The sequence below is a fragment of the Rhamphochromis longiceps genome, linkage group LG20, assembly GCF_057381845.1.
Source record: "Rhamphochromis longiceps isolate RC_006_pf linkage group LG20, R_longiceps_female_GT1.1, whole genome shotgun sequence".
Lineage (NCBI taxonomy): Eukaryota > Metazoa > Chordata > Actinopteri > Cichliformes > Cichlidae > Rhamphochromis > Rhamphochromis longiceps.
The window spans coordinates 31,767,259-31,783,104 of NC_140576.1; the positions used below are offsets into that span (position 1 = coordinate 31,767,259).

Genomic DNA, 15,846 nt, shown 5'->3' on the forward strand with positions numbered 1-15,846 from the left:
ATCTAACTGTGGATAATTGCCAGAATATGTGGCGTGAGTTCTGCTTTGCAAGACAACATCAGAAGACTTGACAAATACACACTATACATTTTCTGATATATGGAAAAAACACACTAGTTTGGAAATATTTCAGTCTCACACCTTAAATTTTCAATATATACAATGTTTAAAAACATCATAAAATAGAATTTCACATTGATGCAGGGATGCACAAAACCATCCTCAAAGCTATCCTTCACATACACAATTCCCTATAGATTTACTCTCATTGCATTTCCAACTTACTGTCTCTAAATTAGCTGTCTAAAATTGGCCTTAAGTGTCTCTCTTGTTTAATGAACATTTCTGGAATGAAAACCATCATTCTGTTCCGAGGATCCTCGTGCGAGATACTGACATGCAGACCTTATGTGAAGTAAAAGACACATAAGACACTGTTTTTATATTTGGAGGAGAGAAAAACACTTGATGAGTGAGACAGAGAAAATCTGGTGAAATGGAATTTGACTTGTGTGTGGGTGCCGTAGTGTCTGATATGTCAGTTTCCAAATCTTTGAAAGCGAGTTGTTCATCTCCACCCTGCCTCGTCTCATCCAACTCCCCACCTAGTGCCTCGCAAAAGACGACTGTGTCACCGTCTTGACTGCCCCCACAGCCACAGAGAATGAATTTCTATTAAATGCTAAGGTTACAATTACCCATCCTTCATCCCACCCTCCCAGGCCCTTCTACCCCTTTCCCTTTTTGTCACGGGAGGAAGGCAAACAGCACAGAAGCCTATAGCAATAAGAGCTGCTGTCTGTCAGCCAGCCTTCAAATGATCACCTGTCTTCCACTAAATTGCTTCTCTTCTCTCCCTCCCTTGTGTCACCTGCATAGATTCACAAAGAAACCAGGAAAGAGGAAAAAAGACAATTTTCTTTGTGAAATGCTCTGTATCTGTCACTGGATTCGCAATTGAAACATTTATCATGATCTTGATTAAAGCTAAAAGGGTTATTTCCCAGCTCTAGCATATTTCCCTGTCCCATACTTTAGATGCCTGGACTGAGTGTCGGGCTTTGGCATGTCAGGTACATTTACGGTTACTACTGAACATAAAAGGTGTTCAGCATGAGTGTACTGATTGCTCTGCCTGATTGCGAGAGGAGGCTGCAGATCACTGCATAATTAGATTCACATTTTTAGAATTATTTTGCATATTAAGCTATAGAAATTATGTATCCTATAATGCTATACGTGATTTTAACAGTATTAGCATCATGAGCTGATTATTGATCGATATTTATGGCATTATAAATGTCCAAAGTCTCAAAGGCTAGCACTGCTTCCATGGTGGCATTTCTTCTGTGTACTTCTGTAACTAGCTTCAAACAAAACGAAAACCTTTCACCATATGAAACAGTGCTTATGGGATAAATTGGTTTCTGGCTCCACTAGCTAACAGCCACACAGATCTTGGATAGATTGATTAGAGCTGAAGTTAGACTTAATGCCAGTATTAGCAGTTGGTTGGAACAGCAGGCAGGCAGGAAAATAGACATAGTGTAGGAGTAACCAAGTATAGGAACAGCAGAATAACCAGTGACTAGCTATCAAATGTTAGCCTTCAGATGACCTTTGACTCTGTGAAGCCATCGTATTTTTTCCATCTCTACAGTCAGCCAGTCGTATCTTCGCTGGCTCTGACTCTCTCTCTTACCACTACCCTGGCCAGAGACCTTTGAATGATTGAGTGGGCTGTATCCACACAGTAGATCATGGTAATATATTCAGCCAGAGGGGTTGGAGTGTTACTGCCTTAAAACACCCTGGCTCTATCCAACAGTAGAGAAAGAAGACAAATGAGACCGAGATTCCAATTATTTTCTCTTTCTGTTGACCTCAATTCACTTTATCAATGCTGTAAATCTTGTAGCTTCTTTTGCCACATGACCTACAGGAAGAGATGTACCATTTGTATTTGACAATTAATTGTAAAGTTTTACTGCTTTACTGTTATGACTGAAGCAATCATTGATGAGACGTAGATGGAGTGTAGGAAAACAAGCTTGTAATTCAGAATTTGGGACATATCTAATATCCAGATCTGCTAAAAGGAAGAAATACTGCAAAGGTGTCATGTTGCCCTACGCAGAGGGGAACCAAAGTATCATTTTTTAAAATAATCTCGCATTGCCCCATTTACCCATCGCTACAGTACTCACCCATCACTTTGGATTTGGATGTTACGCTCACTGAAAAACATCTGACATTATAGGAGCAGTTTCCTGGCAGGATTTGGTGAAAGAAAAGATTTAAGAAAGAGAGCGAGAGAGCATAATAGGAAAGTGAGAACAGTGCAAAAAAAGCCCACAGTATCCATCCACGGCAGAGCAGATGGTAGTCAGAGCTTTAGTTGACTTGCAAATGCCTTACTGTTCCATCCCAGGAGTCACAAGGATCGTGTTGGCCCATATGGACCTGTCTATACTGTGTAATGTGTCATTATGCTAACATTAAGAAAGCAGTCTATATCAACTAAACTTGAAGTCTTCTGTCCAATCAACCTTTAACCCTGATTTAAAAACAGAACATACTGTTTTCATTGGTTAATTTGACCTATTTCACTCTGTGATCATATGGGCTTACACGTTAAACAGCCAGGATGACCACATTGAAAGCTCGATGGCTCAGCAGTACAAATATGAGTGGATAAAATTAATTAACTTGATCTATTCATATAGCACTATATTTGCTCTGTAATCACTCAGAATCTTTTGAGTCTCTGAGTGGTACCATTCACACAGTTTTCTTCCTGCTGGCTTGTATTTGTGGATGTGGACTATGCTATGCAGATTTTAATAGTTAATTCAAGCTCACTTTGAAGTGACATTTCTGCATGATAAAGCATCTGAAAAAAAAATTAATTCTGATTTCTTTTTTTATGCTGTAACTTTTTAGTTGTTAATGGGATTTCACAGAACCTAAAGTTAGTGAAAGTATGTCATGTGTCCTATCTGGCCTTGTTATCTATTTTCATGAGCTTATCTTTCTGCAAAGCTAATTCACTGCTACTGTGCTTTGTAAAATATAGAAATTAAAAGAAAATTGACAAAACCTAAGAACAGTTTCACACACACACACATGCACACAGAGCTATATTCCAGATATGTTGCTAAGACTATTGCATCATCACCCAGGTTTTGCAGCAAGTGCAGATTTCCAGGCAGCTAGTCAGTCAATTATACATTCGCACAACTGATTTAAAATGCATCACCAAATATCAAGTCCCATTACAATTAAAAGCAGCAAACATTAACTTTTTAAAATGTGAGAGTTTTTGCCGCTTTCACTTTTTATTATTGTATCGTTATTGCTGCAAACCAAAGATATTTGGTTTAAACTATTCATCAGACCCCAGAAAATGTCCCTTTTCAATGCGCTCAACTACTGACAGTCACTTGTATCATTTTCTGACTTTAGATAGGCTAAATGATAAAAAGAGATAATCAATTATTTGAATCCGTAGTTGCATTTTTAAGTTGTATCTGAATTTATTTTAAGAATGAGATTCAAGGCTACATAGTGAACATAATCTTCAGTCTATTTCCGAGGGCAAACTAAATAAAGATGCCAGTCCCTTCTTCCACCTCTGCAATCACACTCCTGCAACTTAGCTTGCACCATGCTGGCAAAATCCAATTGGTGTACCCTACACAGAATGAGTTTGCATCGATCTTTCTGGCTTTCTCTGGAGCACGAGACAACAGGTAGGAGGCGTGGTACTCGCTAGCGTTCACCACCTTTGATGATATTTACCTCTAATTAAGTTTCTTCCCCAGAGAGAGAGCTGGGAGGGAGTGAAAGGAGATAAAAACCTTTCGGAGCAGAGTGCTGTGCAGCAATCAATCCTCTCTCCCCTTCCCTCTAGAGCTGAGACGGGGAGGATGGATGGAAAGCAGGCCTCTCATCTGGGCAAACTTGAGAGAAGTAATAAAAGACCCATAGCTCAACCTCTTCCAGAGGAGACAGAGGAGAAATGCCTCCATCCTTTTGTGGTTGTTGGCCTGCAGTGTTTTTTAGTGAGGCTGTTGGAGCAATTTATTTTCAATTTTATAGAGGCTTCCTATACAATAAAGATGGATTTAATGACAGAAAATAAATCCTATTTTTCTTAAAAGTATTTGGCCTTTATAGGTCAATTATAAGGCTGGTGAGCACGCCGCAGGGTTCATGTTGAAACCAATGTGTTTCAGTTAGGATCGCACTTTAGGTTACAGAACACAGAGGATGGAGCAGATTATAGGACCAGAAGAAAAAGAGAAATCATAGCTTTTCTGAGCTGTTCAAGTTTATTCTGGATGACTGAATTGCAACTCTTCTTTCATTTAAAGGGCCACAGGCTATCATTTCGTGATGCGTTGATTGTTTCAGTGCAACACATCCCAGTAGCATCACAGAAAGTTTCTTCATAACATTTTTTCTCTTCTCTTCGTTCACTCTCTCCAGGTGTGTAAAGTATTGAACACCACCAGCATGAGCTGCTTTGCTCCTTCTTTGATGGCAGAGTACCATCCAGGTTTGGACACCGTGAAGCATGCGGACGAGTTTGGATTCATCTTCAACAACGTCCAAGCGCTGCTGGTCTACAACAACACTAACCTACTCTACTACCCCAACCCCTACTTTGAACCGCTCAGCACCACAGGCATCCTTGAGCAAAAACCAGGCTCACCCATCATTCTCAAGGTAAAGGAAATGCAGGATGGATTCATTTAATTCGCGGATTAAAGCCCCAATATAGACCTATCATAATATTTATCATTCGTATTCTGCTGCTAAGTGGTCATTTCCATATACTCATACGTTTTTCTCTAGTTCATTTTTATATACAAGTCCTATTATCTGGATGCTTCCATGTGTAAAAAATCAAAATCTGTATGGCATTCGCTTTCATAGATGCTTTGAAGCTTTGTTGAACTTCCCTTGTAGTGAACCCCTCTGGAGATTGTGTTCACCCTTTTGTTGCATCTCCCTGTTTGCCTGCATTTGTAATTGGTACAATCTCTGCTCCATTCTTGGCCAGGTCACTGTTGGAAAATACATTTTTCAACTCAATTAAAAATAAAAGATATGATGAAATAATATCCTTGGGAAAGATTTTAATTCCTTTTTCACTCAGTCATTATTGTGTTTGTATAGTAATTATAGTTAGTTGTATGTTTTGGGGTTTTTTACTGGTATTTTTTACCTGATAGATGGAGAGCAAGGAATTTGTCAAAATATATATTTCAATCCTTTTTCCTGATTACCAGCTGCTCCCACTGTAAAATATATCAGCCTGTCTGATCTTGGTATGGAATCCTATTGAGTGGCAGCTGTGCCCAAACCTAGGGATTTAATTTGTACTGTATTCAGGTGACATATCAGTGTGGTGCATTAAAAATAATGTTTGATTTTTGTTTATGTGTGTGTGTGTCTGAGTTTATCTTTAAATTTTACACCCCTCTGTTCATTGCTCTATGCCCACAGGGCAGAAACCTGGTTCCTCCAGCATCAGGAGGGGTGAAGCTTAACTACACAGTACTAATAGGAGAGACTCCCTGTTCTGTCACTGTGTCTGAGAGCCAGCTGCTGTGCGAGCCTCCCAACCTCACTGGGCAATACAAAGTCATGGTCAGTACTGGTCTGTTCTGGTGTTTTGTTATGGACCTAACTTTCTTTCCAACTTACTTTCCATCTATCCCTGTATTTGCAATTTCTTCTTTATAATAGTCAACCTCTAAGCTCTATTATTTGTGTTCTCATCATTGTTAATTCAGCTGAAGAAAAGGGGTCGAAGCGAGAGCAGCATGGTTGTGCTCTACATGTCAGAAGGTTCTGCCACAATCCACCGCAATTATTCTTATTTACCCACTTGCTTATTGAATGCAATGTTCGTACTATTTCCCTCTCAACGTGATAATGGTCATGTATTTGCAGGCAGTTTCAGCAGACAATATTTGAAAAGGTTTTGGTCTAATTTTCAATATTTGGTTGGCTTAGTCATTTCTGTAAAACAACAATCATGTAACATACAGCTCAACTGCATGTTTTCAATCGCTCTTTTAGTTTTAACAGTCTCATTGTGACTCTTGCCTTTCTTGACAGGTTCAAGTAGGTGGTCTTCACGTATCTCCAGGTGCCGTGCACATCATGTCTGACAGCCTGCTGACCCTACCGGCCATTGTTAGCATCGCTGCAGGTGGCGGTCTTCTCCTTATCATCGTCATCCTCGTCCTGATCGCCTACAAACGAAAATCGCGTGAAAATGATCTGACCCTTAAGCGCTTGCAGATGCAAATGGACAACCTGGAGTCACGAGTTGCCCTAGAGTGCAAAGAAGGTTAGTGTTAGTGTAGAATAGTAGATACAGACTTAAATGTTTGTTAAGTGCTTTGCTTAACCAATAGGCTTCTTTATCACTCAAAACAAATAAAAAGCATAAATATGTGTATGTGTTACTCAAATCAATCAGAGCTGTCTGCATGTTTTAAGTAATTATCAACATTACGTCAAATCTGGATCATCCTTGTTTTTTATCACAAAAGATTAACTTATTTAGCCCTCTATGTGACCTTTTTCATCATGGAGTAGTTTGCATGCTGGAAGCGATTTTTCATACAGCTAACATGAACTCTAAACATACAGGAACCGAACACACATTAGATATGAGACGCACAAACGTTCAAACTGTATTTTAAATTCTGCTGTAATTCTACAGTCATGTCTTCATAGCAGGTGTTTGTGTTCACGCTTTGTATGTCTGTATATATTTTTGTAACCATGATATGTTAAAACAAAAGTGAGCACTGATTGCTCTAGTTTTATTTTAGATGTGAGCGTCACATCATTTCCACATCGCTACATTGAAATAAACACCGTTGATTACTCCTACTGTTATCATTGGGGTTATTTTAGCTAGTCTGTGGCAAAAGTGAGGTTTAGGTCTGACAGTGTTGAGGCGATTTCATCAGCCAGAGGGGACCTTATTACTTATCCCCTCCAGCCACCCCTGATCAGCTGCCCCAATGTTATTATGTAGTAATAGAACACAATGGTCCAATGACAGATACAGACAGACGGGCACATAGAGTAGGCAAACAGAGGGAATCATACACAGGTAGCCTTAGGACAGAAGAAGATTAATGTTTTAACCATTAGCATTGGCCTGGCGAGTACTTCCCCGCGGGGTGGATTTAGATAGCTACCAGAGTTCCTCCTTATGAGTGTATATATACACTGTGAGTCCATGTGTTGGTGTGTAAACCAATGTGTCACAGGGGACTTTGGTACCAGGAGGTGAGGGCTAAGACTGGTTAGAGATGGTGGGGTTTTGAGGAGGGTTTTAGGAGACGACTGCTGCTCCTGTGATAGGCTGCAGGCAGGGAGCCTCCCCAAGGGCGGCAAAGCAAGGCAACAGAGCCGTGGGCTTGAACCAGAGTCAGTCAGGATGGAGCCAATTAACTAGTGCTCACCTGCAGCTTCACACTGAGATGCCACACTCTTTGGGGCCTTTGCTTCAGCCAATTTACTGGGTGGTAGATAAAAATGAGTAAGAAAAGGAGGTTTGTGTGTATATGTGTGTGAAAAGTGAATGTAAAAGAGGGAGGGAGAGAGATCTATTTTTTTAGAACAGAGATGTAAAATATTGAGTTCCTCTGACATGAAGACTATCTTGAGCGTTCTGTCATCTTCATCATAGCAGCAGTAAGCCCCATGAAGATAAGAAGGATTCACATATATGGTCCTTGGGGATTAAATAACAGTTTTATTTTCAGGATGCCTTTCACAAGCGCTCCCTTCAACTTGTCTCGTTTCTCTGCCTTCCTTCTCTTCTAGCCTTTGCCGAGTTACAGACAGACATCAATGAGCTCACCAGCGACCTCGACAGAGCTGGTATCCCCTATCTGGATTACAGAACCTATGCCATGAGGGTCCTCTTCCCCGGCATAGAGGATCATCCTGTCCTCAGAGAACTGGAGGTAACTATGACCAGAGTGCAAGAGAGAGATACATTTTTAAAAAAGAGAGGAAGGACGAGGGAACTTCAGTTTGAGCTGAAATAAATACATAAATATACAAAGTGGACAAAAGAGAGAGAGCCAAACGGCATGTCTGCCCTGACCACTTCTCCCATAGGCTAACCGTAAGTGGGAAATTGCTGAAGGGGGGAAAGGATACCAGTGTGCCATCTATCCTTTCTACACTCTGATCTCACACGCACACACACAGTCAGTCAGGCTGGGCAGCATACACATACACATATATATATATATATATATATATATATACACCTCACATGCAAGCTCCCTCATGGAAAACAGGGTCTCAGCACATGGCTATTTCATCCACCAGTGGCTGCAGTATGAGGGGTAATGAAGTGAGTAATTCCCAATCCTCAAGCAGAACTTTGGGTTCTTCCAAGGGGGGGAAAAACTGGCTGGTTAACACTTTTTCCTCCTCTTCGAGGGGCCAGAGTAGTGCTAGGAAATGACTTTATTTTATGTTGTTGAGACTGGTGTCCAGAGGATGAAACTATCAGGGATAAGAAGATTAATCATAGTAGAGATTAAAGTCAGCAGTGTGAGTCAGGCTAACTAGCCAGGTGTAGTTAGTTAAGTGGATAGTTGCTCAGGTAAGGCTAGCCGTGTTTGCAAGAGATCAAAGGAAATGTAATGTCACATCTTAGAGCAGTGGCATTTGGTGAGTCACATAAATTTGGCATTGCCTGCCAGAGGACCCATATTTTTATGCAAACTTCAGAAAAACAGTCATGGGTGCTCAAACAAGTACAAAGCGAATATTACTTAGATTGTTTTACCCTGAAAGCTTGTTTAACATTTAATTTGAAAGTGAAGTGACAGCTAACTCGGTGTACAATGCTTTTTTTTAACTGGGACCCGGTCAATAATTGATTAAGATCTTCTCAGTTACTCATCATGAGCCAGAGCTTCTTTCTGCCTGAGGTGAAACATGAGTAAAGATTTTGGTGCCTTTGGAAAAAATCTTTATTTTTTGTGAGGCAAGGTCACAAAGAAAGTTAAAGAGCAACAAACCTTTTCAACCAATATTTCAGCAATGTATCATTAAAGGTGTTACTAAACAAATTCCTGCTTGATACTCATTAGCCTTAACTCATGCACTGTTGTTGCCTCTTTTTTTCGGTGCAGGTGTCAGGTAATGGCCAGCAGAACGTGGAGAAGGCCCTGAAGCTGTTTGGCCAGCTCATCAACAACAAAGTGTTCCTGCTCACCTTCATCCGAACACTGGAAATGCAGCGCTCTTTCTCCATGAGGGACCGCGGCAATGTGGCCTCACTTATCATGACTGCCCTTCAAGGACGACTGGAGTATGCCACCGATGTCCTTAAACACCTGCTGTCAGACCTGATTGACCGCAACCTGGAGAGCAAGAACCATCCCAAACTGCTGCTGCGCAGGTAACACGGCAATAATGTTCCTTCATGATATAAAGACTTGAATCGTGCCCAACTGAACTTAAACCTTACTTGTTTGTTCCATCTTATTATAAAGCTTCAAATAGTTAAACGAAGAAATGAATGAACACTAAATAAGATAAACAAAGGCCTCTCTATTGTGCACAATTGTAATGAGAATGCCTTAATCCTCGGTAATGCTGTTTGTTTGGCATAGCTTTATAATATTGAGCCAGAAAGGATAAAAACACACAGCATTACTGTTTATCCCCTCATATGCGATGCTGTTCTTTGATAGCTATGTAGATAACAAAAACAGAACGTTCATTAGCAAAAGAAGAGGTGCAGCATCATATAACGTTTTTAGACAGATGGATAGGTTTTGATTTAGAATCATATGTTCTATAACCTTTTTCTCATGTTTCTTGTGCATTCCTATTTCCCCATGTTTCCATGTAGACACTTCACAGAATCACACTTGTAATTAGTGTTATGGAACTTGTACATCTGCAGCACAATGAGATAAACAACATGCAATATTTCCACGAGGAGCAACATCTGAGTTCTCTGCATAATTCCACATTCCCTCTAGCTTCCCTCTTTCCCATCGCTCTCTCTAAATACCAGTGTCACTCTAACTTATCCTCCGAGCTCAGGCTCTTTATAAAACATTTAAGTGGTTCAGCTGAACTTTTTTCCCTGTGTATCAAATGTACATTGTTTCTCTGGGAAGTTAGAATGACGTGTTAAAACTTTAAACACCTACTAAGTTCCTGCTCAGGTTTCCGCAGCTGCTTTTGGCAAACAAAGTAGCTTAAAAAATATGTGCAAAGTCCGTCACAGTCCTTCGTAAAGCCTGGCTGCTCTGTGCATGATTTTGACTATGTTTACTTTACTTAATAAGATGAGACCGTGAGACCAGGCAGCTGCTTTGTTTCCAAACATCCTTTTCTGCTGTTAATGCTCCTTATTTCAGATACATTTAAGAAATGTTTCTATTTTTTATTTTTTTTTTAAGTCACGTTAATAGTCGAGCTTAAATTACTGCCAGATAGAAAAAACCCTGCATATTGACAGAGGAATTGACTAAAGCATCACAGCATCAAATGGACCTGGATTAAGCTGTTATTTTACATGACAATAGGGCTCCATGTCACCTCTAAGTTTTCATTATCCGTTTCATTATGTTCTTATTAGGAACACAGTGGTACATAATCCTCGGGTCCCGCCTTTGTAGCCTGGAGGGCTAAATGTCCTATAGTTTTTACATTTCAGTCCCCATTTTTATGAAAAATTTAAGGGATTAGTGATTTGACATGGCTCTTTGATGTTGTTGTCTTCCTCGTTGCCTATTTGGAGAAAAGCCGACGTGAAGCCAGCCAGCTGACTCACACACACGTTCAAACACGCTCGCACATCTGTGATGATAGTCAAATTGAACATTTCTCTAAGCAGTAATTGTGTTTGTGCAGGCCGTAGAGTGAGGCTGCTGGGCTGTGCTTTGTTGCCATTTTCCCGTTCAGCTGTTTTTTCTGTCATGTCTCCTCAGTTTGTTTTTTATTACATATAACAAGGTAGTGAAACACCTGCTATTATTCCAGCTAAGATGCCCTTTGTTTTGTTGCTTTAATAAAATAGCTGTATTTGGACAGATGCTTGTACTTTTGTACCATGTATCTTTTGGGGTACAGTGCGTATTTCTGTAGATATCATCCTTGTTAGAACACACAGATATAAATCTGTGCTGACTATATTGGATTCCGGTGATATGAATTTCTAATGCATAATTAGTGAGCTTACACTTATGCAAAATTCACACAACTACAATAGTTCAGCAACATACATCAAGGACATCCAAGGCAACCAAATCACTTTATTCATTCAGTTCAATTCAAACCAAGTTTTCAAACTAGCAGGCTCTACAGGAGAAAACAATAAAGACAAGAGCTACAAATACTGAGAACTGGTTTCATCTGTGATGGGTTTAAGCGGCTCATCACGATCCCACAATTTAATGGTAACCAGAGTTTAATATGCAATGACCTCAAATTGTTGTTTATTAAAGATTGCAGTTGCTCGTATATGCACATCTCTGACATCAAAAGTGTATGTGTGTTTATGTGCGCATGTACAGGTATTTTAATAAAAGACGTCTGTGAAAATTCTACAGGGAACATTTAAAGCTTTACAGTGAGATGTGTTCAGAGTATGAACGCTATATACTGTAGTGTATATTTATACTACAAAACACAGCAGGTACAGTATATATGCACAGCTTTGTCATCGAACTGAGCTGTTATCTGTGCAGTAAGTTTGTGTGGGAAGCTGGAGCACCATGCTGTTACTAGCTTTTGCACAGAAAAAAGGGGAGGAGGGGTGTCGGGTGTGGAATTCTAATTAAACAACTAATAAGCCTATTAATTGAGCAGATTATACCGAGGTTTGCAAGTCTTTCCACAGATAAATTTCCAAGTTAAGTTTGCAGCACGTTCAAGATGCTGATTGTAAAAGCAGGCTCTGATTAGCATTGACACCGCACCGCCTCTTACTTCTCACCACCTCTGCCTCCATTACAGCTAATTTCTCTAGTCCTCTCAAATATTCTGTCTCTCACACGGGGAGATTATCTCCAGATAGCATGTTTTCTATATTTGAGTATTTAATTGCTGATGCACTATCTACACTACATTGGGAATGATAATGTCAATTAATTAATATCCTTGTGCAGTTTCAAGGTATGCAGCTTTCTTGCTAAGTGTGCAGGTTTAAAGGTGGGTTAAATGGAACAGCATGTTAAAGAAACAGCCCTCTTCCTTAAAACGTGTAAGGTGTCTGCACAGATCTGATGGTGCATTTACTAACTGTAGACGTGAGGATATATGGACTAATATGTATATAACTTTAATAAATATGCAGCTAGCAATTTAAAAAAAATATTTCTGATCTTTGACACTGAACGGGTTAAAGAATTATGTCACAGACTTAAAATGAATCCGTGTGACATGCCTCTTGGCAGAGTAAGCATAAAAAGTAAACCATTGCCATCTGCAGTATTTGAGGAAGTAGTTAACCTCATTGTAGCTGAAAGGAATACAACACAGCTCTTGTCACTGAGAAAGTTTGATGGTAGGTTGAATGTCTCTGAAAGCCAGGGGGGAATTTGGAAATCTTATACACCAGTTGCAATGCGACATATACGCAGTTTTTACTCTTAAGCTCAGCAGAGTGCCAGGCCCCATTTTACCATCAATCATATCAGACTAGTGAAAACAAATTATAGCACATTGTACATTATCTTGCATTTATGCAGCATATATCATCCCCAGTCAGTTAAGTTCCTGGAATCATATTTGAAGGGTGCACTCGTGCTCTTTTGAGGGTTGTTTTTCAGAGAAACTCCTGTCTGTTTGGTATTTAAAGATTTCAAATACCTTCTGTTGTCTTTGCCTTGATAAGGAATGATTTTGGCTCACAGTCACTTTCATTCTCCTAAAAGCTTTTTGAAAGTGATATCTAAGCTTTGTGTTTGATTTTAACACTCTTCAGTGCGCTAAGTGGAGTTGATGAAGCACCCCATATTGTTTGGATTGTATTTACCACCATTAGTGCTCTTGTGTTCACGTTCTCTCTGTGTCCTATCGTTCCAGTTCTCCCATTCTCTATATGTACCTTGTCCTCTGGCCATCTTTCTGCCCCTCCAGTTTCTCAGACTTTTACAGATTAAATGACCCCTATCAAAACATGCTTTTTTATGCATTAAAGTCTCTTCTCCATTGTCTCCATCTATAAGTTTTCTCAAAGCCTCTTGATTTACCCAGTTTCACTTTCTCTTCTTTATAATGCTCTTTTAATGGAATCACTGAACATTGCTTCTATCACCTTGAGACTTTTCAATCTTGTATTATTTTTCTCCTACGCGTTTTTGTAATGAGATTTCCGCCCATGCAGAGCAATGGAGTACAGCATTATTAAGAGAGTGAGTATTGTGTTTGGCATTAGTTTCACTGAAAGACATTCAACTGGCTGCTAAAATAGCCCCCCCAGTCCACCCTAGCTGCCATTAGGAGACCAGAGATGGGGCCTGTCTTAAGCACTATGTGGGATAATGAAATCCTGATGTTCATTAATGAAACTCAATTAATAGAAAGAAGGAAGTGGAGGCAGATGAGAAGGAGGACAAGAAGAGAAGGAGAAGGAGGAGAACAAAGGGCTCCCCCCCGCCCGACATCCAAGTGAAGAGATATTAAAGGGGAGTCAGCACAGCCCCCTCACAAAGGCTTTATTTGACTTCCTTCTTCGAGACTTGCTGAGCTTATTAAAATACTTAATAGGTTCCATTAACTTCTAACACACTCAAGTCTCATACAGGCAGGGAGGGGCACATGGTAAGCATGAGGTGGGGGGTATAAAGAGGGGTGAATTCTTGTAGAGGAAGGAGGGCAATTACTCAGGGATTTGGAGTATTGTCCAAAAAACTCCACAATACCTTCAAGTTTATTCAGCATGAAAACACAGCCTCAGGCTCTTATGGATCCTTATTATGTTTTCAAATTACTTTTTTGAAACCTTGGAGAAATACTTTGTGTGTTTCTCTATGTATGTATTCTCTCTGTTGTGTAGATATAGTGCTGTGCAAAAGTCTTGAGCCACCCCTTATTTCTTGGTATTTTGCTTCCAAAGAGCCAGATTTTTCTTATAGTTTTAAACGGTCTTAAGCAACAGTTCCTCAGGCTTTCTGCAGGTCTTTCAAAGTTCTCCATTTTCAAAGGAATGTGTTTATGTCCAATGCATGTCCTTTGGAATGTCCTCAAAAAGCCTAGAGAACTACTTAAAGAAATTATGAGAAAGGTTGCGTAAAAATTCAGGCTGTGCTGAAGAATAAAAGTGGTCATAACACTTTCAAGCTTGGTAGAGTTGTACAATGTCTATTTTTGCTTTATATATTTTATTTCCATTTATATCTACATATTTCAGTAAATCGGTGGACCTATTTTCCATAAATAAAATAAGTGGTGCGAGACTTTTGCACAGTACTGTACGTATATGGAATGACAAAGAGGACAGAACAATAGAGCTTGTATGTTTTCCCCCAAAGAGAATGCATTGTCACACACACAGACATACATGCACAGAAGCGTGCAATCTTTCAGCTCCTCAGCATTGTTTACTCCCTCATCCTGTACCTGAAACTGGGTGAACTAATGTACACGCTCCCCCCGCTGGCACATCGCACTTCAAATAAGCTGTCACACAAGTCTCCATCCTCTCAACAAGCTGCCAATAGACTGGCCAGCACTCTCGTTGGCAGGGGAATAGCCTCCAGGCGTGGAAGACAACATCACAATTCGACCGCACATCATTCAAAACAAAATATAACCTCTGCTCCTCTGTCCTGGAGCTGAAGGAAAGTTTTGTATTTGCAAGTAAAAAATAGACCAATACCTCATTCAATCTCAATTTAATGAGAGAGAAAGAATGACTGACGCTTTATCTCGTCTCACTGACTAAATTGTTGGCTCTTGTAACCTTGCTGGTTCACACAATCCTGCTGGGACTTCTGCGTTGGTCCCAGACTCTTGCTCATAGCCTTCAAACACGACTTAACGCAATTATCTCCACAATAGTCATAATCTCCCTTCAGGTCCATTCAGAGCCTGAATAGGTATAATCATGCCTAGCACTATTGAGGAGACGGAAGCCTTCTAACTTGTCTTTAATACCTGGCTGCTCCGATTCCAGCTAATCCCCAGTTCAGCACAGTATGCTATAAAGACCTTCCATCATATCCACCAGAGTAATCACAGTAATTTCCTGCTACATTAAGAGGGTCATTTTTTCCACTGCACTGTCATTTAAATTGGCAATGCTCATGGACAGACTGACTGGCAGTGATCATTCACGGCCAGGTGACAATCGCAGGCTTCAAACAGCAGTGCAGTCCTATGGGGCGCTTTACCATGGCATGTTAACTTGTGATTAGTGTTGATAGTAGCTATGTTAGAGCTAGCAGGAGGAATGACACTGACGATAAAACAGGCCAAAGCTAGCTGTTAAAAAAACAGTTTGTGTTCCAAAACAGCTTGGTATTGGTGTGTTCCAGGTAGCATTTTTAAATCTCTTTGCAGGAAGCCTTGTGCAGTCGTCAAATAACAACAGAGTAAGGTAGAAGCGCTTTTACTAGATGAGGTGGAAGCTACTTGTTGTTATTCATCTCAGGTGCTTGTCCACCCAGAACTAACCCTTTCATCTATGCTTCATGCTCGTTAACCATTCCCACCTGGCTGGATTCTGTTTTTTATTTAAGTGCAGCTTCTGCTTCTCTAGTGTCCCATAATGGTGCTAATGAGGCAGTGGGAGGATGTTTGTCTGGCATTCAGAGAAAGATA

The 15,846-nt window shown here is 40.2% G+C and overlaps 1 protein-coding gene across 1 annotated transcript in view; it reads left to right on the forward strand.

Moving 5' to 3' along the window:
* The window catches only part of plxna2 (plexin A2), a 166,234-nt gene that overhangs the window by 129,604 nt on the left and 20,784 nt on the right, over positions 1 to 15,846 (forward strand). Inside the window, exons 18-22 of the mRNA XM_085395036.1 lie at positions 4,492 to 4,731; positions 5,515 to 5,658; positions 6,133 to 6,367; positions 7,864 to 8,006; positions 9,195 to 9,463. Of these exons, the coding sequence (XP_085251162.1) occupies positions 4,492 to 4,731; positions 5,515 to 5,658; positions 6,133 to 6,367; positions 7,864 to 8,006; positions 9,195 to 9,463 (1,031 nt within the window). The remainder of the gene's footprint in view (positions 1 to 4,491; positions 4,732 to 5,514; positions 5,659 to 6,132; positions 6,368 to 7,863; positions 8,007 to 9,194; positions 9,464 to 15,846) is intronic.